The sequence below is a fragment of the Manacus candei genome, unplaced genomic scaffold (assembly GCF_025592945.1).
Source record: "Manacus candei isolate 608988 ecotype Guabito, Panama unplaced genomic scaffold, ASM2559294v1 h1tg000454l, whole genome shotgun sequence".
Taxonomy (NCBI): domain Eukaryota; kingdom Metazoa; phylum Chordata; class Aves; order Passeriformes; family Pipridae; genus Manacus; species Manacus candei.
This window is the reverse complement of record NW_026138502.1, coordinates 16,288-39,609: the sequence shown is the minus strand read 5'-3', so window position 1 is coordinate 39,609 and position 23,322 is coordinate 16,288. Positions and strand designations below refer to the sequence as shown.

The 23,322-nt window shown below is 63.7% G+C and overlaps 4 protein-coding genes and 1 pseudogene across 6 annotated transcripts; 1 reads left to right on the top strand and 4 right to left on the bottom strand.

Moving 5' to 3' along the window:
• The first annotated feature begins 558 nt into the window (after positions 1-558).
• LOC127465635 (class II histocompatibility antigen, B-L beta chain-like) lies at positions 559-3,225 on the top strand (annotated as a pseudogene).
• A 1,656-nt stretch (positions 3,226-4,881) lies between these two features.
• Positions 4,882-7,452, bottom strand: LOC127465630 (class II histocompatibility antigen, B-L beta chain-like). Its single transcript, XM_051776144.1, has 5 exons — positions 7,288-7,452; positions 6,532-6,801; positions 5,544-5,825; positions 5,168-5,274; positions 4,882-5,053 (listed from the first exon to the last, which is right to left on the bottom strand). The coding sequence occupies exons 1-5, from the start codon at positions 7,370-7,372 to the stop codon at positions 5,045-5,047; spliced, it is 753 nt and encodes a 250-aa protein (XP_051632104.1). The 5' UTR covers positions 7,373-7,452; the 3' UTR covers positions 4,882-5,044.
• Positions 7,453-8,708: 1,256 nt separating this feature from the next.
• On the bottom strand, positions 8,709-18,951 carry LOC127465631 (class II histocompatibility antigen, B-L beta chain-like). Of its 2 annotated transcripts, XM_051776146.1 has the most exons (6): positions 18,770-18,951; positions 18,206-18,278; positions 10,318-10,514; positions 9,359-9,640; positions 8,984-9,090; positions 8,709-8,869 (listed from the first exon to the last, which is right to left on the bottom strand). In XM_051776146.1, the coding sequence occupies exons 1-6, from the start codon at positions 18,852-18,854 to the stop codon at positions 8,861-8,863; spliced, it is 753 nt and encodes a 250-aa protein (XP_051632106.1). In that variant the 5' UTR covers positions 18,855-18,951; the 3' UTR covers positions 8,709-8,860. The 2 variants fall into 2 exon arrangements, with proteins under 2 accessions (XP_051632106.1, XP_051632105.1); XM_051776145.1 differs by lacking the exon at positions 18,206-18,278 and having other exon boundaries at positions 10,318-10,587; positions 18,770-18,950.
• LOC127465628 (class II histocompatibility antigen, B-L beta chain-like) lies at positions 12,654-15,289 on the bottom strand. The gene is made up of 5 exons (XM_051776141.1): positions 15,110-15,289; positions 14,353-14,622; positions 13,305-13,586; positions 12,929-13,035; positions 12,654-12,814 (listed from the first exon to the last, which is right to left on the bottom strand). Exons 1-5 carry the CDS (start codon positions 15,192-15,194, stop codon positions 12,806-12,808), a joined length of 753 nt encoding a protein of 250 aa, XP_051632101.1. The 5' UTR covers positions 15,195-15,289; the 3' UTR covers positions 12,654-12,805.
• On the bottom strand, positions 16,347-22,773 carry LOC127465629 (class II histocompatibility antigen, B-L beta chain-like). 2 transcript variants are annotated; one of them, XM_051776143.1, is made up of 5 exons: positions 22,572-22,773; positions 21,813-22,082; positions 20,742-21,023; positions 20,366-20,472; positions 16,347-16,508 (listed from the first exon to the last, which is right to left on the bottom strand). In XM_051776143.1, the coding sequence occupies exons 1-5, from the start codon at positions 22,654-22,656 to the stop codon at positions 16,500-16,502; spliced, it is 753 nt and encodes a 250-aa protein (XP_051632103.1). In that variant the 5' UTR covers positions 22,657-22,773; the 3' UTR covers positions 16,347-16,499. The 2 variants fall into 2 exon arrangements, with proteins under 2 accessions (XP_051632103.1, XP_051632102.1); XM_051776142.1 differs by lacking the exon at positions 16,347-16,508 and adding an exon at positions 20,090-20,250 and having other exon boundaries at positions 22,572-22,772.
• Between the last annotated feature and the right edge of the window lie 549 nt (positions 22,774-23,322).

The following is a 23,322-nucleotide window of genomic DNA, read 5'->3' as shown; positions in this document are numbered from 1 at the left end:
CTTTAAAAAAGAGAACAATAACAGAATTTTACACCTGCTTTTCTTCGCTTCCCAACCGGCTGCTCCCAGTGTTCCCAGTAAAGCTTCCCAGTTCTCTGCAGTCCTGCTTACTGCGGGGAAGCAGGGGGGGCTCAGAAAATCCCAGGAACACGGGGGTTTGGGCACTCGCAAACCCGTAAAATCCGGCGAAAAAGGTGGTTTGGGCACACGCAGACCGAAAAAATCACGGAGGAAGTTCGTTTCGGCACATCGAGTTCCCAAAAAATCCTGAGAACAGGATGATCGGGCAACATCAGCTGCCCAAAACCCGGGAATAGGGGAGCTGGGGACATCCAGACCCCAAAAACGGTTGGAACAGGGGAGTATGGGGACTCCTAGACTGTAAAAATCCCAGGGACAGGGGGGTTGGATGAACCCCAGACCCCAAAATATCGGAAGAGGGGCTTGGACACGCCCCCAACGGCCCTCAGCCAATCCCGAAGCGCCCACGCCGCCTGCGCCCAATCGCAGCGCGCCGCGCTGATGACTCATCAGTCGCCGGGAAGACCAGGTTCGAACAGTGCTCGAAACCGGTGCCGGCCTTTGCCCTCAGCCAATCCGAGCGCGCCCAAAAAGCCCCAAAAAGGACCCGCCCGGCTGGTTTGGGGCTGTCAGCAGCTGTCCGGCGCTGGGCATGGAGCGTGTGCGGGGAGCTGGGGCCGTGCTGGCGGTGCTGGTGGTGCTGGGAGCCCCCCCGGCTGCGGGCGAGGAGCTGTCGGGTGAGCGGGGGGGGGGAAAGGGGGGCAAGAGGGGAGAAAAGAGGGGGTGGGAGCCCCAAAAAAGGGAGGGCGAGGGGGGTGGGAAGGCCCGGAGTGAGTGGGAGGGGGGTGGGAGCCCCGAAGTGAGGTTGGGGGGGTCTCGAGGGTGGGGAAAAGGGGTGGGAGAGGGGGGCAAGGGGGTGTGGGAGAGCAGGCAGAGGGGTGCCCTGGGGCTCCCTGGGTGTCCCTTGAGCCCTGGAGCGGTTCCCTGGGGCTCTGGGGGGGTGGGATCGGCATTGGGGGGGTCCCCAACCCCTCTGTCCATCCCCGGGGAGCTGATGGGGGGGTTGCCCCCCAGCCAAGAGCCGGTGCTGGGGCGTCCGTGGGGCAGAGGGGGGTGGGAAAGGGGGGACGGGGGTGGCCCCCTGAGCTCCCAGCCTGCTGGGGGGGGCTGGGGGATGATGGGGGGGGGACGGGGCACCCCCTGACCCGTGTCCTGCACACACAGGGGTGTTCCAGGAGATGGCAAAGTCCGAGTGTCACTTCATCAACGGCACCGAGCGGGTGAGGCTCGTGGAGAGGTACATCTACAACCGGGAGCAGCAAATGCACTTCGACAGCGATGTGGGGGTCTATGTGGGGGACACCCCGTTTGGGGAGATCCAGGCCAGGGACTTCAACAGCGACCCAGAATGGATGGAGTACATAAGGTCTGCGGTGGACAGGTTCTGCCGGCACAACTACGAGGGTGTCACCCCGTTCACTGTGAACCGCAGAGGTGAGCGTGGGGCAGAGCGGGTCCCCTCGGGCCCTGCCCCGGGAATGACCCTGGAGCCCCTCAAACCCTCCCTGGGAATCACCCCAGACCCCTCAGCCCTCCCTCTGCCCATCCCCTTCCTTTTGCCCCCTCCCAGTTCTTCCCAGTCCATCCCAGTCTGTCCCAGTGCCCCCTACTCTCTCCTAGTCCATTCCAGTTATTCAGAGTCCATCCCAGTCCATCCCAGTCTCTCCCAGTTCCCCCCCCGCGTCTCCACCCCGCTGGGGCCACCGAGCTCCCGCCCCTCAGCCAATCCCAGCGCGTCTCTCTGATGACGCTCCAGTTGCCAGGCAGACCCAAACCAAACACTTCCCTCCCCACCACTCAGCCTCCCAGTCCCGAGCGCTCCTTCCCAGTCCACACCAGTCACTCCCAGTCCACACCAGTCACTCCCAGTCCACACCAGTCGCTCCCAGTCCACACCAGTCACTCCCAGTCCACACCAGTCACTCCCAGTCCACACCAGTCACTCCCAGTCCCTCTCACTCCACTCCCAGACCCTCTCGATCTACTCCCAGACCCTCCCAGTCCATTCCCAGTCGTTCTCACTTCACTCCCACATCTCCCAACTCTCTCCCCAGTGCCCCCCCAGCCCAGCCCCTTCTCCCCCACTCTATTCCCACTCCCTCCCAGTGCCATCCCAGTCCCTCCCACTGCCATCCCAGTCCCTCCCACTGCCATCCCAGTCCCTCCCAACGCCCTCCAAGCCCTCTGCCCTCCCTCCCAGTGCCCCCCCAGCTGAGCCCAGTGTCTCCCCCGTCCCTGCCAGTGCCCCCCAGCGTGTCCATCTCGCTGGTGCCGTCGAGCTCCCAGCCCGGCCCCGGCCGCCTGCTCTGCTCCGTGATGGATTTCTACCCTGCGCCGGTGCAGGTGAGGTGGTTCCAGGATGGGCAGGAGCTGCCGGAGCACGTGGTGGCCACCGACGTGGTCCCCAACGGGGACTGGACCTACCAGGTGCTGGTGCTGCTGGAAATCCCCCCCCGGCGCGGGGTCACCTACAGCTGCCAGGTGGAGCACGTCAGCCTGGAGCACCCCCTCAGCCGGCACTGGGGTACGGCCCGGCCCCCCCAGCCCCGGGGGGGCGACTGGGGGCGACTGGGAGGGAGTTTGGGGGGTGCTGGGGGTGCTGGGAGAGGGGTGGGAGGGTCCTAAAGGGGCCGGGTGGGATCCCTGCAGGGGCTGGGAAGGGACTGGCAGGAGGTTGGAGGGACCCCCGGGTGGGCTGGGGGAGAGCGGGCCGGGCTCTGTGGGGTGCCGGGGGGTGCGTGGGAGGAGGTTTTGGGGGTGCTGACCCCCCCGGCTCCCCCCAGAGATGCCACCGGACACCGTCCGCAGCAAGATCCTGGTGGGGGTCGGGGGCTTCGTCTTGGGCTTGGTCTTCCCTGGCGCTGGGGCTCGGCTTCTACCTGCGGGAGAAGGTAAAGGGGGGTCCCCAAAGGGGGGGCGTGGCCCCCCCCTTGCTCTCCCACAGCCTCTGGGCCCCCCCTGCCCCCCAGCCCCTTTGCTCTCACCCCCTTTTCTCTCCCCACAGAGCTTTTGAGGCACCGGCGGCCGCAGCCCCTCGGGACCACCCTGGATAACTGAAACCCTGCGCTGATTTTGGGGGGGTCGCCTGTCCCCCCCTTCCCTGCATTTCTTCCCACACTAACCAGCTGTTCCCAGTGTTCCCAGTAAAGCTTCTCACTGCTCTGCAGTCCTGGTTTTTGAGGAGATTTGGCTGGGGGTGACTTGGGGGGAAACCGCAGGGGGAGCAGAGTTTGAGGGGGGCAGAACGGCCCCAGGATGGATCGGGAATGGGGAACCCCCTGAGTCCTCCACGTGTCACCCCGTTCTTGGGGGGTTTTGTTACTCCTGGTGACTGGGGAGAAGTGGGGGGGCTTCAAAACTCCTGGGAACGGGAGGGTTTGGACACTCCCTGACCCTGAAATATCACAAAGGAGGGATGTGGACACTCCCAGACTGCAGAAATCCTGGGAACAGGGGGGGTTTGGATACTCTCAGACATTAAAAATCCTGGGAACGGAGGGTTTGGACACTCTCAGAACTAGAAAATCCTGGAGAAAGGTGGTTTAGGCATATCCAGACCCTAAAATTCCTGGGAATGAGGGGTCTGGAGACTCCCAGAGCCTAAAAATCATCGGAACAGGGGGGTTGGGAACATTCAGACCTCAAAAATCTTAGCAACACAGAGTTATGAGCTCTTCTAGACCCTAAAAGTCCCACGAACCAGGGTTTGGGGCACTGTCAGACCCCAAAATATTGGAAAAGAGGGACTTAGATACTCCCATACCCTAAGACTCCTGGGAACAGGGGGGGTTTGGACATCCCAGACAGTAAAAATCCTCGAGAAAGGTGGTTTAGACACACCCAGACTCTGAAAATCCTGGGAACAGGGGGGTTTGGGCAATGTCAGCCTCCAAATTTAACCCGGTACAGGGGGGTTGGGATATCCCAGAACAAAAAAATCCCGGAAAAGAAGGTGTTATTTACTCCTAGACCTCTAAATTTGTGCGAACGGGGGGGTTGGGCACTCCCAGTTCCTCAAATCTTTTATAAATATAAAAGAGCAGTTTGGGCAAAATCGGCATCTAAAAAAAGAGGAAAAAAGGGGTTGGGGACATTCAGACCCCAAAAACCTTTGGAACACGGGAGTATGGGCTCTCCTAGACCCTAGAAATCCCAGGAACAGGGGGTTCGATCACCCCCAGACCCCAAAATATCGGAAAAGACGGGCTTGGACACGCCCCCAACGTCCCTCAGCCAATCCCGAAGCGCCCACGCCGCCCGCGCCCAATCGCAGCGCGCCGCGCTGATGACTCATCAGTCGCCGGGAAGACCAGGTTCGAACAGTGCTCGAAACCGTCGCCGGCCTTTGCCCTCAGCCAATCCGAGCGCGCCCAAAAAGCCCCAAAAAGGACCCGCCCGGCTGGTTTGGGGCTGTCAGCAGCTGTCCGGCGCTGGGCATGGAGCGTGTGCGGGGAGCTGGGGGTGGGCTGATGTCCCACATCCTCCTTTTCCCCACCTTTCCGACCTCTCCCGCTCCTTTCTCATCGTTCCCCACTCCTCAGTCCCGCCCCGGCCCCGTCCACTTTTGGGGGGTCCCACTCCCCTCCCGCTTAATTTGGGACTCCCAGCACCTCTTTTACGGGGTTTAGGGGGTCCTGGCACCTCTGGGGTGCGCTGGGTGCTCTGTTGGGGTGCAGATGCCCCTCCAAAAACCCCCCATTCCCGATCCATCCTGGGGCCGGTTCTGCCCCCCTCAAACTCTGCTCCCCCCGCGGTTTCCCCCCAAGTCACCCCCAGCCCCATCTCTTCAAAAACCAGGACTGCAGAGCACTGAGAAGCTTTACTGGGAACACTGGGAACAGCTGGTTAGTGTGGGAAGAAATGCAGGGAAGGGGGGGACAGGCGACCCCCCCAAATCAGAGCAGGGTTTCAGTTATCCAGGGTGGTCCTGAGGCCGCGGGGAGGGGCTGCGGCCGCCGGCGCCTCAAAAGCTCTGTGGGGAGAGAAAAGGGGGTGAGAGCAAAGGGGCTGGGGGGGCAGGGGGGGCCCAGAGGCTGTGGGAGAGCAAGGGGGGGGCCACGCCCCCCCTTTGGGGACCCCCCTTTACCTTCTCCCGCAGGTAGAAGCCGAGCCCCAGCGCCAGGAAGACCAAGCCCAAGACGAAGCCCCCGACCCCCACCAGGATCTTGCTGCGGACGGTGTCCGGTGGCATCTCTGGGGGGAGCCGGGGGGGTCAGCACCCCCAAAACCTCCTCCCGCGCACCCCCCGGCACCCCACAGAGCCCGGCCCGCTCTCCCCCAGCCCACCCGGGGGTCCCTCAAACCTCCTGCCAGTCCCTTCCCAGCCCCGCCAGGGATCCCACCCAGCCCCTCTCAGCCCCTTTAGGACCCTCCAACCCCCCTCCCAGCACCCCCAGCACCCCCCAAACTCCCTCCCAGTCGCCCCCAGTCGCCCCCCCGGGGCTGGGGGGGCCGGGCCGTACCCCAGTGCCGGCTGAGGGGGTGCTCCAGGCTGACGTGCTCCACCTGGCAGCTGTAGGTGACCCCGCGCCGGGGGGGGATTTCCAGCAGCACCAGCACCTGGTAGGTCCAGTCCCCGTTGGGGACCACGTCGGTGGCCACCACGTGCTCCGGCAGCTCCTGCCCATCCTGGAACCACCTCACCTGCACCGGCGCAGGGTAGAAATCCATCACGGAGCAGAGCAGGCGGCCGGGGCCGGGCTGGGAGCTCGACGGCACCAGCGAGATGGACACGCTGGGGGGCACTGGCAGGGACGGGGGAGACACTGGGCTCAGCTGGGGGGCACTGGGAGGGAGGGCAGAGGGCTTGGAGGGCGTCGGGAGGGACTGGGATGGCAGTGGGAGGGACTGGGATGGCAGTGGGAGGGACTGGGATGGCACTGGGAGGGAGTGGGAATAGAGGGGGGGAGAAGGGGCTGGGCTGGGGGGGCACTGGGGAGAGAGTTGGGAGATGTGGGAGTGAAGTGAGAACGACTGGGAATGGACTGGGAGGGTCTGGGAGTGGAGTGAGAGGGACTGGGAGTGACTGGTGTGGACTGGGAAGGAGCGCTCGGGACTGGGAGGCTGAGTGGTGGGGAGGGAAGTGTTTGGTTTGGGTCTGCCTGGCAACTGGAGCGTCATCAGAGAGACGCGCTGGGATTGGCTGAGGGGCGGGAGCTCCGTGGCCCCAGCGGGGTGGAGACGCGGGGGGGGAACTGGGAGAGACTGGGATGGACTGGGATGGACTGGGATGGACTCTGAAAAACTGGAATGGACTGGGAGAGAGTAGGGGGCATTGGAAGGACTGGGAGAGATTGGGACGGACTGGGAAGAACTGGGAGGGGGCAAAAGGGAAGAGGATGGGCAGAGGGAGGGCTGAGGGGTCTGGGGTGAAACCCAGGGAGGGTTTGAGGGGCTCCAGGGTCATTCCCGGGGCAGGGCCCGAGGGGACCCGCTCTGCCCCACGCTCACCTCTCCTCTCCGCGGTGAACGGGGTGACGATCTCGTAGTTGTGCCGGCAGTAGTTGTCCACCTGACCTCGTTTGTACTCGATCCTTCCTGGGTCACTATTCCAGTACCTGGCCTGGATCTCCCCATATGGGGTGTCCCCCACATAGACCCCCACATCGCTGTCGAAGTGGGCGTACTGCTCCCGGTTGTAGATGTACCTCTCCACGAGCCTCACCCGCTCGGTGCCGTTGATGAAGTGACACTCGGACTTTCCTAGAAACTGGAACACCCCTGTGTGTGCAGGACACGGATCAGGGGGTGCCCCGTCCCCCCCCATCATCCCCCAGCCCCCCACAGCAGGCTGGCAGCTCAGGGGGCCACCCCGGACCCCCCTTTCCCACCCCCCTCTGCCCCACGGACGCCCCAGCACCGGCTCTTGGCTGGGGTGGAACCCCCCCATCAGCCCCCCGGGGATGGACAGGGGGGTTGGGGACCCCCCCAATGCCGATCCCACCCCCCCAGAGCCCCAGGGAACCGCTCCAGTGCTCCAGGGACACCCAGGGACCCCCAGGGCACCCCTCTGCCTGCTCTCCCACACCCCCTTGCCCCCCTCTCCCACCCCTTTCCCACCAACCCCGAGACCCCCGCGATCACTTTGTGGCTCCCACCCCCCTCCCACTCCTTCTGTCCCTTCCAACCCCCCACGCCCTCCCTTTTTTGGGGCTCCCACCCCCCTCTTTTCTCCCCTCTTGCCCCCCTTTCCCCCCCCCCGCTCACCCGACAGCTCCTCGCCCGCAGCCGGGGGGGCTCCCAGCACCACCAGCACCGCCAGCACGGCCCCAGCTCCCCGCACACGCTCCATGCCCAGCGCCGGACAGCTGCTGACAGCCCCAAACCAGCCGGGCGGGTCCTTTTTGGGGCTTTTTGGGCGCGCTCGGATTGGCTGAGGGCAAAGCCCGGCACCGGTTTCGAGCACTGTTCGAACCTGGTCTTCCCGGCGACTGATGAGTCATCAGCGCGGCGCGCTGCGATTGGGCGCGGGCGGCGTGGGCGCTTCGGGATTGGCTGAGGGCCGTTGGGGGCGTGTCCAAGCCCCTCTTTTCCGATATTTTGGGGTCTGGGGGTGATCCAACCCCCCTGTCTCTGGGATTTTAAGGGTCTAGGAGAGCCCACACTTCTGTGTTCTCAAGATTTTTGGGGTCTGAATGTCCCCAACCCCCTGTTCCTGTGTTTTTCAGACACGGATGGTGCCCAAATCCCTCTTTTTCCAAAATTTGAGTTTCTGGGAGTGCCCAAACCCCCCTGTTCATAGGATTTCGTGGGTCTGGCAGTGCTTAAAGCCCCCTGTTTCCAGGAGTTTTAGTATCTGGGAGTGACCAAGCCCCACTTTTCCAAAATTTTCGGCTGTGGATTTGCCCAAACAACCTTTTTACATGATTGTGTGGGTCTAGGAGCGCCCAAACCCCCCTGTTCAGAGGATTTTTTGGGGACTGAGTATGTCCAAACCCTGCTATACAGAGGAGTTTCAGAGTCTGACACTGTCTAAGTCCCTCTTTTCCAGTATTTTCGGGTCTGGGACTGCCCTAACTGTCCTGTTCTTGGGAATTTTAGGGTCTAGGAGAGCCCATACCCCCCCGTTCACAATATTTTTGGGGTTTGAATGGTCCCAACCCCCTGTTCCCGTGTTTTTCAGACGCTGATGGTCCCCAAAATCCTCTTTTCCAAGACCTGATGAGCTGAAAGTGCCCAGACCTCCCATTCCCAGGATTCTTAAGCTCTGGGCGTGCCCAAACCACCTTTCTCCAGGATTTTTTGGATTTGGGCGTGCCCAAACCCCCCCACTCCCAGGATTTTTGGAGCCCCCCCACTTCTCCCCAATAACCAGGACTGCAGAGAACTGACCTCTCCCACCCCTTTCCCATCATTCCCCACTCCTCAGTCCCGTCTCATCCCCGTCCAATTTTGGGGGTCCCACTCCCCTCCCGCTTAATTTGGGATTTCCACCCCCTCTGTGACGGGGTTTAGGTGGGTCCTGGTACCTCTGGGGAGCGCTGGGTGCCCTGTTGGGGTGCAGATGCCCCCCCGAAAACCCTCCATTCCCGATCCATCCTGGGGTCGGTTCTGCCCCCCTCAAACTCTGCTCCCCCCGCGGTTTCCCCCCAAGTCACCCCCAGCCCCATCTCCTCAAAAACCAGGACTGCAGAGCACTGAGAAGCTTTACTGGGAACACTGGGAACAGCTGGTTAGTGTGGGAAGAAATGCAGGGAAGGGGGGGACAGGCGACCCCCCCAAATCAGAGCAGGGTTTGGGGGATCCAGGGTGGTCCCGAGGGGCTGCGGCCGCCGGCGCCTCAAAAGCTCTGTGGGGAGAGAAAAGGGGGTGAGAGCAAAGGGGCTGGGGGGGCAGGGGGGGCCCAGAGGCTGTGGGAGAGCAAGGGGGGGGCCACGCCCCCCCTTTGGGGACCCCCCTTTACCTTCTCCCGCAGGTAGAAGCCGAGCCCCAGCGCCAGGAAGACCAAGCCCAAGACGAAGCCCCCGACCCCCACCAGGATCTTGCTGCGGACGGTGTCCGGTGGCATCTCTGGGGGGAGCCGGGGGGGTCAGCACCCCCAAAACCTCCTCCCACGCCCCCCCCGGCACCCCACAGAGCCCGGCCCGCTCTCCCCCAGCCCACCCGGGGGTCCCTCCGACCTCCTGCCAGTCCCTTCCCAGCCCCGCCAGGGATCCCACCCAGCCCCTCCTACACCCTTTAGGACCCTCCCACCCCCCTCCCATCACCCCCAGCACCCCCAAACTCCCTCCCAGTCGCCCCCAGTCGCCCCCCCGGGGCTGGGGGTGCCGGGCCGTACCCCAGTGCCGGCTGAGGGGGTGCTCCAGGCTGACGTGCTCCACCTGGCAGCTGTAGGTGACCCCGCGCCGGGGGGGGATTTCCAGCAGCACCAGCACCTGGTAGGTCCAGTCCCCGTTGGGGACCACGTCGGTGGCCACCACGTGCTCCGGCAGCTCCTGCCCATCCTGGAACCACCTCACCTGCACCGGCGCAGGGTAGAAATCCATCACGGAGCAGAGCAGGCGGCCGGGGCCGGGCTGGGAGCTCGACGGCACCAGCGAGATGGACACGCTGGGGGGCACTGGCAGGGACGGGGGAGACACTGGGCTGAGCTGGGGGGCACTGGGAGGGAGGGCAGAGGGCTTGGAGGGCGTCGGGAGGGACTGGGATGGCAGTGGGAGGGACTGGGATGGCAGTGGGAGGGACTGGGAATAGAGGGGGGGAGAAGGGTCTGGGCTGGGGGGGCACTGGGGAGAGAGTTGGGAGATGTGGGAGTGAAGTGAGAACGACTGGGAATGGACTGGGAGGGTCTGGGAGTGGAGTGAGAGGGACTGGGAGTGACTGGTGTGGACTGGGAAGGAAGCGCTCGGGACTGGGAGGCTGAGTGGTGGGGAGGGAAGTGTTTGGTTTGGGTCTGCCTGGCAACTGGAGCGTCATCAGAGAGACGCGCTGGGATTGGCTGAGGGGCGGGAGCTCGGTGGCCCCAGCGGGGTGGAGACGCGGGGGGGGCACTGGGAGAGACTGGGATGGACTGGGATGGACTGGGATGGACTCTGAATAACTGGAATGGACTAGGAGAGAGTAGGGGGCACTGGGACAGACTGGGATGGACTGGGATGGACTGGGAGGGGGCAAAAGGGAAGGGGATGGGCAGAGGGAGGGCTGAGGGGTCTGGGGTGATTCCCAGGGAGGGTTTGAGGGGCTCCAGGGTCATTCCCGGGGCAGGGCCCGAGGGGACCCGCCCTGCCCCACGCTCACCTCTGCGGTTCACAGTGAACGGGGTGGACACCTCGTAGTTGTGCCGGCAGAACGTGTCCACCTCAGCCCGTCTGCGCTCCATGATTTCCTGGTCACTGTTCCAGTACCTGGCCTGGATCTCCCCATACGGGGTGTCCCCCACATAGACCCCCACATCGCTGTCGTAGTGGGCGTACTGCTCCCGGTTGTAGATGTACCTGTCCACGAACCTCACCTGCTCGGTGCCGTTGATGAAGTGACACTCGGACTTTCTCATCTCCTGGAACACCCCTGTGTGTGCAGGACACGGGTCAGGGGGTGCCCCGTCCCCCCCCATCATCCCCCAGCCCCCCACAGCAGGCTGTCAGCTCAGGGGCCACCCCGGACCCCCCTTTCCCACCCCCCTCTGCCCCACGGACGCCCCAGCACCGGCTCTTGGCTGGGGGGGAACCCCCCCATCAGCCCCCCGGGCATGGACAGGGGGGTTGGGGACCCCCCCAATGCCGATCCCACCCCCCCAGAGCCCCAGGGAACCGCTCCGGGGCTCAAGGGACACCCAGGGACCCCCAGGGCACCCCTCTGCCTGCTCTCCCACACCCCCTTGCCCCCCTCTCCCACCCCTTTTCCCCACCCTCGAGTCCCCCCCGACCTCACTTCGGGGCTCCCACCCCCCTCCCACTCACTCCGCCCCTTCCCACCCCCCCTCGCCCTCCCTTTTTTGGGGCTCCCACCCCCCTCTTTTCTCCCCTCTTGCCCCCCTTTCCCCCCCCCCCGCTCACCCGACAGCTCCTCGCCCGCAGCCGGGGGGGCTCCCAGCACCACCAGCACCGCCAGCACGGCCCCAGCTCCCCGCACACGCTCCATGCCCAGCGCCGGACAGCTGCTGACAGCCCCAAACCAGCCGGGCGGGTCCTTTTTGGGGCTTTTTGGGCGCGCTCTGATTGGCTGAGGGCAAAGGCCGGCACCGTTTCGAGCACTGTTGGAACCTGGTCTTCCCGGCGACTGATGAGTCATCAGCGCGGCGCGCTGCGATTGGGCGCGGGCGGCGTGGGCGCTTCGGGATTGGCTGAGGGCCGTTGGGGGCGTGTCCAAGCCCCTCTTTTCCGATATTTTGGGGTCTGGGGTGATCCAACCCCTGTTCCTGGGATTTCTAGGGTCTAGGAGAGCCCATACTCCCGTGTTCCAAAGGTTTTTGGGGTCTGAATGTCCCCAACCCCTTTTTTCCTCTCTTTTTTAGATGCTGATGGTGCCCAAACACTGCTCTTTTATAAAAGATTTGAGGAACTGGGAGTGCCCAACCCCCCCTTTTCGCTCAAATTTAGGGGTCTAGGATTAAATAGCACCCTCTTTTCCAGGATTTTGTGGTTCTGGGACAGCCCAAACCCCCCTGTTCCTGGTTAATTTGGAGGCTGACATTGCCCAAACCCCCCTGTTCCCAGGATTTTCAGAGTCTGGGTGTGTCCAAACCACCTTTCTCTAGGATTTATAATGTCTGGGATGTCCAAACCCCCCTGTTCACAGGAGTTTTAGGGTCTAGGAGTATCTAAGTCCCTCTTTTCCAATATTTTGGGCTCTGGTAGTGCCTCAACCCTCCAGTTCCTAGGACTTTTAGGGTCTAGGAGAGCTCATACCTCTGTGTTTCTAAGATTTTTGAGGTCTGAATGTTCCCAACCCCCCTGTTCCTATGATTTTTAGGCTCTGGGAGTGTCCAGACCCCTCATTCCCAGGATTTTTAGGGTCTAGATGTGCCCAAAGCACCTTTCTCCAGGATTTTGTAATTCTGAGAGTGTCCAAACCCTCCGTTCCCAGGATTTTTAATGTCTGAGAGTATCCAAACCCCCCCTGTTCCCAGGATTTCTGCAGTCTGGGAGTGTCCACATCGCTCCTTTGTGATATTTCAGGGTCGGGGAGTGTCCAAACCCTCCCGTTCCCAGGAGTTTTGAAGCCCCCCCACTTCTCCCCAGTCACCAGGAGTGCAGAGAACTGGGAAGCTTCACCGTGTGCGGGGAGCTGGGGGTGGGCTGATGTCCCACATCCTCCTTTTCCCCACCTTTCCGACGTCTCCCGCTCCTCCTTTGTCATCGTCCCACATTCCTGAGTCCCGCCCCGCCCCCGTCCATTTTGGGGGGTCCCACTCCCCTCCCGCTTAATTTGGGACTCCCAGCACCTCTTTTACGGGGTTTAGGGGGTCCTGGCACCTCTGGGGTGCGCTGGGTGCTCTGTTGGGGTGCAGATGCCCCTCCAAAAACCCCCCATTCCCGATCCATCCTGGGGCCGGTTCTGCCCCCCTCAAACTCTGCTCCCCCCGCGGTTTCCCCCCAAGTCACCCCCAGCCAAATCTCCCCAAAAACCAGGACTGCAGAGCACTGAGAAGCTTTACTGGGGACACTGGGAACAGCTGGTTAGTGTGGGAAGAAATGCAGGGAAGGGGGGGACAGGCGACCCCCCCAAATGAGCGCAGGGTTTGAGGGATCCAGGGTGGTCCCGAGGGGCTGCGGCCGCCGGCGCCTCAAAAGCTCTGTGGGGAGAGAAAAGGGGGTGAGAGCAAAGGGGCTGGGGGGGCAGGGGGAGCCCAGAGGCTGTGGGAGAGCAAGGGGGGGGCCACGCCCCCCCTTTGGGGACCCCCCTTTACCTTCTCCCGCAGGTAGAAGCCGAGCCCCAGCGCCAGGAAGACCAAGCCCAAGACGAAGCCCCCGACCCCCACCAGGATCTTGCTGCGGACGGTGTCCGGTGGCATCTCTGGGGGGAGCCGGGGGGGTCAGCACCCCCAAAACCTCCTCCCACGCACCCCCCGGCACCCCACAGAGCCCGGCCCGCTCTCCCCCAGCCCACCCGGGGGTCCCTCCAACCTCCTGCCAGTCCCTTCCCAGCCCCGCCAGGGATCCCACCCAGCCCCTCTCAGCCCCTTTAGGACCCTCCAACCCCCCTCCCAGCACCCCCAGCACCCCCCAAACTCCCTCCCAGTCGCCCCCAGTCGCCCCCCCGGGGCTGGGGGGGCCGGGCCGTACCCCAGTGCCGGCTGAGGGGGTGCTCCAGGCTGACGTGCTCCACCTGGCAGCTGTAGGTGACCCCGCGCCGGGGGGGGATTTCCAGCAGCACCAGCACCTGGTAGGTCCAGTCCCCGTTGGGGACCACGTCGGTGGCCACCACGTGCTCCGGCAGCTCCTGCCCATCCTGGAACCACCTCACCTGCACCGGCGCAGGGTAGAAATCCATCACGGAGCAGAGCAGGCGGCCGGGGCCGGGCTGGGAGCTCGACGGCACCAGCGAGATGGACACGCTGGGGGGCACTGGCAGGGACGGGGGAGACACTGGGCTCAGCTGGGGGGCACTGGGAGGGAGGGCAGAGGGCTTGGAGGGCGTTGGGAGGGACTGGGATGGCAGTGGGAGGGACTGGGATGGCAGTGGGAGGGAGTGGGAATAGAGTGGGGGAGAAGGGGCTGGGCTGGGGGGGCACTGGGGAGAGAGTTGGGAGATGTGGGAGTGAAGTGAGAACGACTGGGAATGGACTGGGAGGGACTGGGAGTGGATCGTGAGGGTCTTGGAATGGAGTGAGAGGGACTGGGAGTGACTGGTGTGGACTGGGAGTGACTGATGTGGACTGGGAGTGACTGGTGTGGACTGGGAGTGACTGGTGTGGACTGGGAAGGAGCGCTCGGGACTGGGAGGCTGAGTGGTGGGGAGGGAAGTGTTTGGTTTGGGTCTGCCTGGCAACTGGAGCGTCATCAGAGAGACGCGCTGGGATTGGCTGAGGGGCGGGAGCTCGGTGGGCCCAGCGGGGTGGAGACGCGGGGGGGGCACTGGGAGAGACTGGGATGGACTGGGATGGACTGGGATGGACTAAGGGAAACTGGAATGGACTAGGAGAGAGTAGGGGGCATTAGAAGGACTGGGAGAGATTGGGACGGACTGGGAGAAACTGGGAGGGGGCAAAAGGCAAGGCAATGGGTACAGGGAGGGCTGAGGGGTCTGGGGTGATTCCCAGGGAGGGTTTGAGGGGCTCCAGGGTCATTCCCGGGGCAGGGGCCGAGGGGACCCGCCCTGCCCCACGCTCACCTCTGCGGTTCACAGTGAACGGGGTGGACACCTCGTAGTTGTGCCGGCAGACCGTGTCCACCTCAGCCCGTTTGATCTCCATCCTTTCCGCATCACTGTTCCAGTACCTGGCCTGGATCTCCCCATACGGGGTGTCCCCCACGTGGACCCCCAAATCGCTGTCGAAGTGAACGTACTGCTCCCGGTTGTAGATGTATCTCTGCAAGAGTCTCACCCTCTCGGTGCCGTTGATGAAGTGACATTCATACTTTCCCAACCACTGGAACACCCCTGTGTGTGCAGGACACGGGTCAGGGGGTGCCCCGTCCCCCCCCCTATCATCCCCCAGCCCCCCCCAGCAGGCTGGCAGCTCAGGGGGCCACCCCGGACCCCCCTTTCCCACCCCCCTCTGCCCCACGGACGCCCCAGCACCGGCTCTTGGCTGGGGGGCAACCCCCCATCAGCCCCCCGGGCATGGACAGGGGGGTTGGGGACCCCCCCACTGCCGATCCCACCCCCCCAGAGCCCCAGGGAACCGCTCCGGGGCTCAAGGGACACCCAGGGACCCCCAGGGCACCCCTCTGCCTGCTCTCCCACACCCCCTTGCCCCCCTCTCCCACCCCTTTTCCCCACCCTCGAGACCCCCCCAACCTCACTTCGGGGCTCCCACCCCCCTCCCACTCACTCCGGGCCTTCCCACCCCCCTCGCCCTCCCTTTTTTGGGGCTCCCCCCCCCTCTTTTCTCCCCTCTTGCCCCCCTTTCCCCCCCCCCGCTCACCCGACAGCTCCTCGCCCGCAGCCGGGGGGGCTCCCAGCACCACCAGCACCGCCAGCACGGCCCCAGCTCCCCGCACACGCTCCATGCCCAGCGCCGGACAGCTGCTGACAGCCCCAAACCAGCCGGGCGGGTCCTTTTTGGGGCTTTTTGGGCGCGCTCGGATTGGCTGAGGGCAAAGCCCGGCGACGGTTTCGAGCACTGTTCGAACCTCGTCTACCCGGCGACTGATGAGTCATCAGCGCGGCGCGCTGCGATTGGGCGCGGGCGGCGTGGGCGCTTCGGGATTGGCTGAGGGCCGTTGGGGGCGTGTCCAAGCCCGTCTTTTCCGATATTTTGGGGTCTGGGGGTGATCGAACCCCCTGTTCCTGGGATTTTTATGGTCTAGGAGTCCCCATACTCCCGTGTTCCAAAGGTTTTTGGTGTCTGAATGTCCCCAACCCCTTTTTTCCTCTCTTTTTTAGATGCTGGTGGTGCCCAAACTGCTCTTTTATAAGATTTGAGGAACTGGGAGTGCCCAACCCACCTTGTTCGCACAAATTTAGGGGTCTAAAAGTAAATAACACCCTCTTTTCCAGGGTTTTGTGGTTCTGGGACATCCCAACCTCCCCAGTCCTGGTTTATTGGGAGGCTGACATTGCCCAAACCCCCCTGTTCCCAGGATTTTCAGAGTCTGGATGTGTCCAAACCACCTTTCTCCAGGATTTCGTGGGTCTGGGAGTGCCCAAACCCCCCTGTTCACAGGAGTTTTAGGGTCTGGAAGTGTCCTAACCCCTCTATTCTAATATTTTGAGGTCTAGAAATGCCCCAAGAACTTTATTCCTGTGACTTTTCAGTTCTAGGAGAGGCTATACCCCTGTGTTCACAAGATTTTTGTGGTCTCAGTTTTCCTGACCCCCCTGTTCCCATAATTTTGGGGGCCTGGCAGTGCCCAACCCACCTGTTCTGACAATTTTAGGGGTCTAGGAGTAAATAACACCCTCTTTTCCTGGATTGTGTGGTTCTGGGACAGCCCAATCCCTCCTCTTCCTGGATTACTGGCAGGCTGACACTGCCCAAACCTCCCTGTTCCCAGGATTTCTGGAGTCTGGGAGTGTCCACATCCCTCTTTTGTGATATTTCGGGGTCAGAGAGTGCCCAAACGCTCCAGTTCCCAGGATTTTCAGGGTCTGGGAATACAAAACCCCCCTGTTCCCAAAATTTTCAGAGCCCCCCCATCAATACCCCCAACACCCAGGACTGCAGAGCACTGAGAAGCTTTACTGGGAACACTGGGAACAGCTGGTTAGTGTGGGAAGAAATGCAGGGAAGGGGGGAACAGGCGACCCCCCCAAAATCAGGGCAGGGTTTCAGTTATCCAGGGTGGTCCCGAGGGGCTGCGGCCGCCGGCGCCTCAAAAGCTCTGTGGGGAGAGAAAAGGGGGTGAGAGCAAAGGGGCTGGGGGGGCAGGGGGGGCCCAGAGGCTGTGCGAGAGCAAGGGGGGGGCCACGCCCCCCCCTTTGGGGACCCCCCTTTACCTTCTCCCGCAGGTAGAAGCCGAGCCCCAGCGCCAGGAAGACCAAGCCCAAGACGAAGCCCCCGACCCCCACCAGGATCTTGCTGCGGACGGTGTCCGGTGGCATCTCTGGGGGGAGCCGGGGGGGTCAGCACCCCCAAAACCTCCTCCCACGCCCCCCCCGGCACCCCACAGAGCCCGGCCCGCTCTCCCCCAGCCCACCCGGGGGTCCCTCCGACCTCCTGCCAGTCCCTTCCCAGCCCCGCCAGGGATCCCCCCCGGCCCCTCCCGGCCCCACCAGGACCCTCCCACCCCCCTCCCATCCCCCCCAGCACCCCCCAAACTCCCTCCCAGTCGCCCCCAGTTGCCCCCCCGGGGCTGGGGGGGCCGGGCCGTACCCCAGTGCCGGCTGAGGGGGTGCTCCAGGCTGACGTGCTCCACCTGGCAGCTGTAGGTGACCCCGCGCCGGGGAGGGATTTCCAGCAGCACCAGCACCTGGTAGGTCCAGTCCCCGTTGGGGACCACGTCGGTGGCCACCACGTGCTCCGGCAGCTCCTGCCCATCCTGGAACCACCTCACCTGCACCGGCGCAGGGTAGAAATCCATCACGGAGCAGAGCAGGCGGCCGGGGCCGGGCTGGGAGCTCGACGGCACCAGCGAGATGGACACGCTGGGGGGCACTGGCAGGGACGGGGGAGACACTGGGCTCAGCTGGGGGGCACTGGGAGGGAGGGCAGAGGGCTTGGAGGGCATTGGGAGGGACTGGGATGGCAGTGGGAGGGACTGGGATGGCACTGGGAGGGAGTGGGATGGCAGTGGGAGGGACTGGGAATAGAGTGGGGGAGAAGGGGCTGGGCTGGGGGGGCACTGGGGAGAGAGTTGGGAGATGTGGGAGTGAAGTGAGAACGACTGGGAATGGACTGGGAGGGTCTGGGAGTGGAGTGAGAGGGACTGGGAGTGACTGGTGTGGACTGGGAGTGACTGGTGTGGACTGGGAAGGAGCGCTCGGGACTGGGAGGCTGAGTGGTGGGGAGGGAAGTGTTTGGTTTGGGTCTGCCTGGCAACTGGAGCGTCATCAGAGAGACGCGCTGGGATTGGCTGAGGGGCGGGAGCTCGGTGGGCCCAGCGGGGTGGAGACGCGGGGGGGGAACTGGGAGAGACTGGGATGGACTGGGATGGACTGGGATGGACTAAGGGAAACTGGAATGGACTAGGAGAGAGTAGGGGGCATTAGAAGGACTGGGAGAGATTGGGACGGACTGAGAGGAACTGGGAGGGGGCAAAAGGGAAGGGGATGGGCACAGGGAGGGCTGAGGGGTCTGGGGTGATTCCCAGGGAGGGGTTGAGGGGCTCCAGGGTCATTCCCGGGGCAGGGCCCGAGGGGACCCGCTCTGCCCCACGCTCACCTCTGCGGTTCACAGTGAACGGGGGTGACACCCTCGTAGTTGTGCCGGCAGAACCTGTCCACCGAAGACCTTGCTAGCTCGAGAAGTTCCTCGTCTCTGTTACCATTCCTTGCCAACTTCTCCCCATACGGGGTGTCCCCCACAAACACCCCCACATCGCTGTCGAAGTGCACGTACTGCTCCCGGTTGTAGATGAACCTCCCCACGTGTCTCACCCGCTCGGTGCCGTTGATGAAGTGACACTCGTATTTTCTCATCTCCTGGAACACCCCTGTGTGTGCAGGCCACGGGTCAGGGGGTGCCCCGTCCCCCCCCCCTATCATCCCCCAGCCCCCCACAGCAGGCTGGCAGCTCAGGGGGCCACCCCGGACCCCCCTTTCCCACCCCCCTCTGCCCCACGGACGCCCCAGCACCGGCTCTTGGCTGGGGGGGGAACCCCCCCATCAGCCCCCCGGGCATGGACAGGGGGGTTGGGGGACCCCCCCAATGCCGATCCCACCCCCCCAGAGCCCCAGGGAACCGCTCCGGGGCTCAAGGGACACCCAGGGACCCCCAGGGCACCCCTCTGCCTGCTCTCCCACACCCCCTTGCCCCCCTCTCCCACCCCTTTTCCCCACCCTCGAGACCCCCCCAACCTCACTTCGGGGCTCCCACCCCCCTCCCACTCACTCCGGGCCTTCCCACCCCCCTCGCCCTCCCTTTTTTGGGGCTCCCACCCCCTCTTTTCTCCCCTCTTGCCCCCCTTTCCCCCCCCCCGCTCACCCGACAGCTCCTCGCCCGCAGCCGGGGGGGCTCCCAGCACCACCAGCACCGCCAGCACGGCCCCAGCTCCCCGCACACGCTCCATGCCCAGCGCCGGACAGCTGCTGACAGCCCCAAACCAGCCGGGCGGGTCCTTTTTGGGGCTTTTTGGGCGCGCTCGGATTGGCTGAGGGCAAAGCCCGGCACCGGTTTCGAGCACTGTTCGAACCTGGTCTTCCCGGCGACTGATGAGTCATCAGCGCGGCGCGCTGCGATTGGGCGCGGGCGGCGTGGGCGCTTCGGGATTGGCTGAGGGCCGTTGGGGGCGTGTCCAAGCCCCTCTTTTCCGATCTTTTGGGGTCTGGGGGCGATCCAACCCCCTGTTCCTGGGATTTTTATGGTCTAGGAGTCCCTATACTCCCGTGTTCCAAAGGTTTTTGGGGTCTGAATGTCCCCAACCCCTTTTTTCCTCTCTTTTTTAGATGCTGATGGTGCCCAAACTGGTTTTTTTATAAAAGATTTGAGGAACTGGAAGTGCCCAACCCCCCCGTTCGCACAAATTTAGGGGTCTAGGAGTAAATAACACCCTCTTTTCCAGGAGTTTGTGGTTCTGGGACATCCCAAACCCCCCCGGACCTGGTTAATTTGGAGGCTGACATTGCCCAAACCCCCCTGTTCCGAGGATTTTCAGAGTCTGGACATGTCCAAACCACCTTTCTCTAGGATTTTATGGATCTGGGAGTGCCCAAACCCCCCTGTTCACAGGAGTTTTAGGATCTGGAAGTGTCCTAACCCCTCTATTCCAATATTTTGGGGTCTGGAAGTGCCCCGAAAACCTTGTTCCTGTGACTTTTAGGGTCTAGGAGAACCCATACTCCCATGTTCCCAAGACTTTTGTGGTCTCAGTGTTCCCAACCCGGCTGTTCCCACAATTTTGGGGGCCTGGGAGTGCCCAAACTCTCCTGTTCTCACAATTTTTGGGGCCTGTGAGTTCTTAAACCTTTCTTTTACAGGATTTTTTAGTCCTGGGACAGCCCAAACCCTCCAGTACCTGGTCTACTGGGAGGCTGACACTGCTCAAACCCACTGTTCCCAGAATTCTGGAGTCTGGGTGTGACCAAACCACCTCTCTCTATGATTTTGTACTTCTGAGAGTGCCCAAACACCACTATTGCCAGGAATTTTCGGGTCTGGGAGTGTCCAACCTCCCCTTTCCTATATTTTTTGGCTCTGGATGTTCCCAAACCACCTTTCTCCAGGATATTTAATTTTTGGGAGTGCCCAAACCCCCCCGTTCCCAGGAGTTTCAGAGTCCACCCGCATCTCCCCAACACCCAGGACTGCAGAGCACTGAGAAGCTTTACTGGGAACACTGGGAACAGCTGGTTAGTGTGGGAAGAAATGCAGGGAAGGGGGGGACAGACGACCCCCCCAAATGAGCGCAGGGTTTGAGGGATCCAGGGTGGTCCCGAGGGGCTGCGGCCGCCGGCGCCTCAAAAGCTCTGTGGGGAGAGAAAAGGGGGTGAGAGCAAAGGGGCTGGGGGGGCAGGGGGGGGCCCAGAGGCTGTGGGAGAGCAAGGGGGGGGCCACGGCCCCCCTTTGGGGACCCCCCTTTACCTTCTCCCGCAGGTAGAAGCCGAGCCCCAGCGCCAGGAAGACCAAGCCCAAGACGAAGCCCCCGACCCCCACCAGGATCTTGCTGCGGACGGTGTCCGGTGGCATCTCTGGGGGGAGCCGGGGGGGTCAGCACCCCCAAAACCTCCTCCCACACCCCCCCCGGCACCCCACAGAGCCCGGCCCACTCTCCCCCAGCCCACCTGGGGGTCCCTCCGACCTCCTGCCAGTCCCTTCCCAGCCCCGCCAGGGATCCCACCCAGCCCCTCCCGGCCCCTTTAGGACCCTCCAACCCCCCTCCCATCGCCCCCAGCACCCCCCAAACTCCCTCCCAGTCGCCCCCAGTTGCCCCCCCGGGGCTGGGGGGGCCGGGCCGTACCCCAGTGCCGGCTGAGGGGGTGCTCCAGGCTGACGTGCTCCACCTGGCAGCTGTAGGTGACCCCGCGCCGGGGGGGGATTTCCAGCAGCACCAGCACCTGGTAGGTCCAGTCCCCGTTGGGGACCACGTCGGTGGCCACCACGTGCTCCGGCAGCTCCTGCCCATCCTGGAACCACCTCACCTGCACCGGCGCAGGGTAGAAATCCATCACGGAGCAGAGCAGGCGGCCGGGGCCGGGCTGGGAGCTCGACGGCACCAGCGAGATGGACACGCTGGGGGGCACTGGCAGGGACGGGGGAGACACTGGGCTGAGCTGGGGGGCACTGGCAGGGACGGGGGAGACACTGGGCTCAGCTGGGGGGCACTGGGAGGGAGGGCAGAGGGCTTGGAGGGCGTTGGGAGGGACTGGGATGGCAGTGGGAGGGACTGGGATGGCAGTGGGAGGGACTGGGATGGCAGTGGGAGGGAGTGGGAATGGAGTGGGGGAGAAGAGGCTGGGCTGGGGGGGCACTGGGGAGAGAGTTGGGAGATGTGGGAGTGAAGTGAGAACGACTGGGAATGGACTGGTGTGGTCTGGGAGTGGAGTGAGAGGGACTGGGAGTGACCGGTGTGGACTGGGAGTGACTGGTGTGGACTGGGAGTGACTGGTGTGGACTGGGAAGGAGCGCTCGGGACTGGGAGGCTGAGTGGTGGGGAGGGAAGTGTTTGGTTCGGGTCTGCCTGGCAACTGGAGCGTCATCAGAGAGACGCGCTGGGATTGGCTGAGGGGCGGGAGCTCGGTGGGCCCCAGCGGGGTGGAGACGCGGGGGGGGGCACTGGGAGAGACTGGGATGGATTGGGATGGACTGGGATGGACTCTGAAAAACTGGAATGGACTAGGAGAGAGTAGGGGACATTAGACGGACTGGGAGAGATTGGGACGGACTGGGAAGAACTGGGAGGGGGCAAAAGGGAAGGGGATGGGCACAGGGAGGGCTGAGGGGTCTGGGGTGATTCCCAGGGAGGGTTTGAGGGGTTCCAGGGTCATTCCCGGGGCAGGGGCCGAGGGGACCCGCTCTGCCCCACGCTCACCTCTGCGGTTCACAGTGAACGGGGTGACACCCTCGTAGTTGTGCCGGCAGTACGTGTCCACCACAGACCGTTCATAATCCATCCTTTCCGGGTTGCTGTTCCAGTACCTGGCCTGGATCTCCCCAAACGGGGTGTCACCCACAAACACCCCCACATCGCTGTCGAAGTGCACGTACTGCTCCCGGTTGTAGATGCGCCTCCCCACGAACCTCACCCGCTCGGTGCCGTTGATGAAGTGACACTCGGCCTTTAACATCTCCTGGAACACCCCTGTGTGTGCAGGACACGGATCAGGGGGTGCCCCGTCCCCCCCCATCTTCCCCCAGCCCCCCCCCAGCAGGCTGGCAGCTCAGGGGGCCACCCCGGACCCCCCTTTCCCACCCCCCTCTGCCCCACGGACGCCCCAGCACCGGCTCTTGGCTGGGGGGGAACCCCCCCATCAGCCCCCCGGGCATGGACAGGGGGGTTGGGGACCCCCCCCAATGCCGATCCCACCCCCCCAGAGCCCCAGGGAACCGCTCCGGGGCTCCAGGGACACCCAGGGACCCCCAGGGCACCCCTCTGCCTGCTCTCCCACACCCCCTTGCCCCCCTCTCCCACCCCTTTTCCCCACCCTCGAGACCCCCCCAACCTCACTTTGGGGCTCCCACCCCCCTCCCACTCACTCCGAGCCTTCCCACCCCCCTCGCCCTCCCTTTTTTGGGGCTCCCACCCCCTCTTTTCTCCCCTCTTGCCCCCCCTTTCCCCCCCTCCGCTCACCCGACAGCTCCTCGCCCGCAGCCGGGGGGGCTCCCAGCACCACCAGCACCGCCAGCACGGCCCCAGCTCCCCGCACACGCTCCATGCCCAGCGCCGGACAGCTGCTGACAGCCCCAAACCAGCCGGGCGGGTCCTTTTTGGGGCTTTTTGGGCGCGCTCGGATTGGCTGAGGGCAAAGGCCGGCGACGGTTTCGAGCACTGTTCGAACCTGGTCTTCCCGGCGACTGATGAGTCATCAGCGCGGCGCGCTGCGATTGGGCGCGGGCGGCGTGGGCGCTTCGGGATTGGCTGAGGGACGTTGGGGCCCCCCGCGGCAGCCCCGGGGCTGGGGGGGCGTCCGAGGTGGGTTTTGGGGGGTCCTGGATTCCTGGAGATGGGATTTAAGGTGATCTGGGTGCGTTGGAATGAGGTTCTGGGTGGCCTCGGGTACCCAATAACCCCCCTGTTCCCGGGATTTTGGGAGTCTGGGAGTGCCCAAACCCCCCCTGTTCCCAGGAGTTTTAGGGTCTGGGAGTGTCCTGACCCCTCTTTTCCAATGTTTCGGGGTCTGGGAGTGCCCAAACCCCTCTGTTCCTTAAATTCTGTGGCTCTGGGGATGCCCAAACCCCCCTGTTCTCCCTATTTTTGGGGTCTGGGAGCACCTAAACCCCATTTTTCAACGGTGTTTGGGGTCTGATAGAGCCTCAAACCCCCCTGTTCATGGGGGTTAAGAGGCTGACATTTGTCCAAACCCCCCTTTCCCAGGATTTTG

Bases quoted from the DNA above. Each gene is read 5' to 3' on its own strand.
- LOC127465628 (XM_051776141.1), bottom strand. From the start codon at position 15,194: ATGGAGCGTGTGCGGGGAGCTGGGGCCGTGCTGGCGGTGCTGGTGGTG. The intron at 13,587-14,352 runs GTGAGCGTGGGG...CGTCCCTGCCAG, and splicing joins GTTCACTGTGAACCGCAGAG to TGCCCCCCAGCGTGTCCATC. The intron at 13,036-13,304 runs GTACGGCCCGGC...GGCTCCCCCCAG, and splicing joins CCCCCTCAGCCGGCACTGGG to AGATGCCACCGGACACCGTC.
- LOC127465630 (XM_051776144.1), bottom strand. From the start codon at position 7,372: ATGGAGCGTGTGCGGGGAGCTGGGGCCGTGCTGGCGGTGCTGGTGGTG. The intron at 6,802-7,287 runs GTGAGCGGGGGG...CTGCACACACAG, and splicing joins TGCGGGCGAGGAGCTGTCGG to GGGTGTTCCAGTTTCTAGGA. The intron at 5,275-5,543 runs GTACGGCCCGGC...GGCTCCCCCCAG, and splicing joins CCCCCTCAGCCGGCACTGGG to AGATGCCACCGGACACCGTC.
- LOC127465629 (XM_051776143.1), bottom strand. From the start codon at position 22,656: ATGGAGCGTGTGCGGGGAGCTGGGGCCGTGCTGGCGGTGCTGGTGGTG. The intron at 22,083-22,571 runs GTGAGCGGAGGG...CTGCACACACAG, and splicing joins TGCGGGCGAGGAGCTGTCGG to GGGTGTTCCAGGAGATGTTA. The intron at 20,473-20,741 runs GTACGGCCCGGC...GGCTCCCCCCAG, and splicing joins CCCCCTCAGCCGGCACTGGG to AGATGCCACCGGACACCGTC.
- LOC127465631 (XM_051776146.1), bottom strand. From the start codon at position 18,854: ATGGAGCGTGTGCGGGGAGCTGGGGCCGTGCTGGCGGTGCTGGTGGTG. The intron at 9,641-10,317 runs GTGAGCGTGGGG...CGTCCCTGCCAG, and splicing joins GTTCACTGTGAACCGCAGAG to TGCCCCCCAGCGTGTCCATC. The intron at 9,091-9,358 runs GTACGGCCCGGC...GGCTCCCCCCAG, and splicing joins CCCCCTCAGCCGGCACTGGG to AGATGCCACCGGACACCGTC.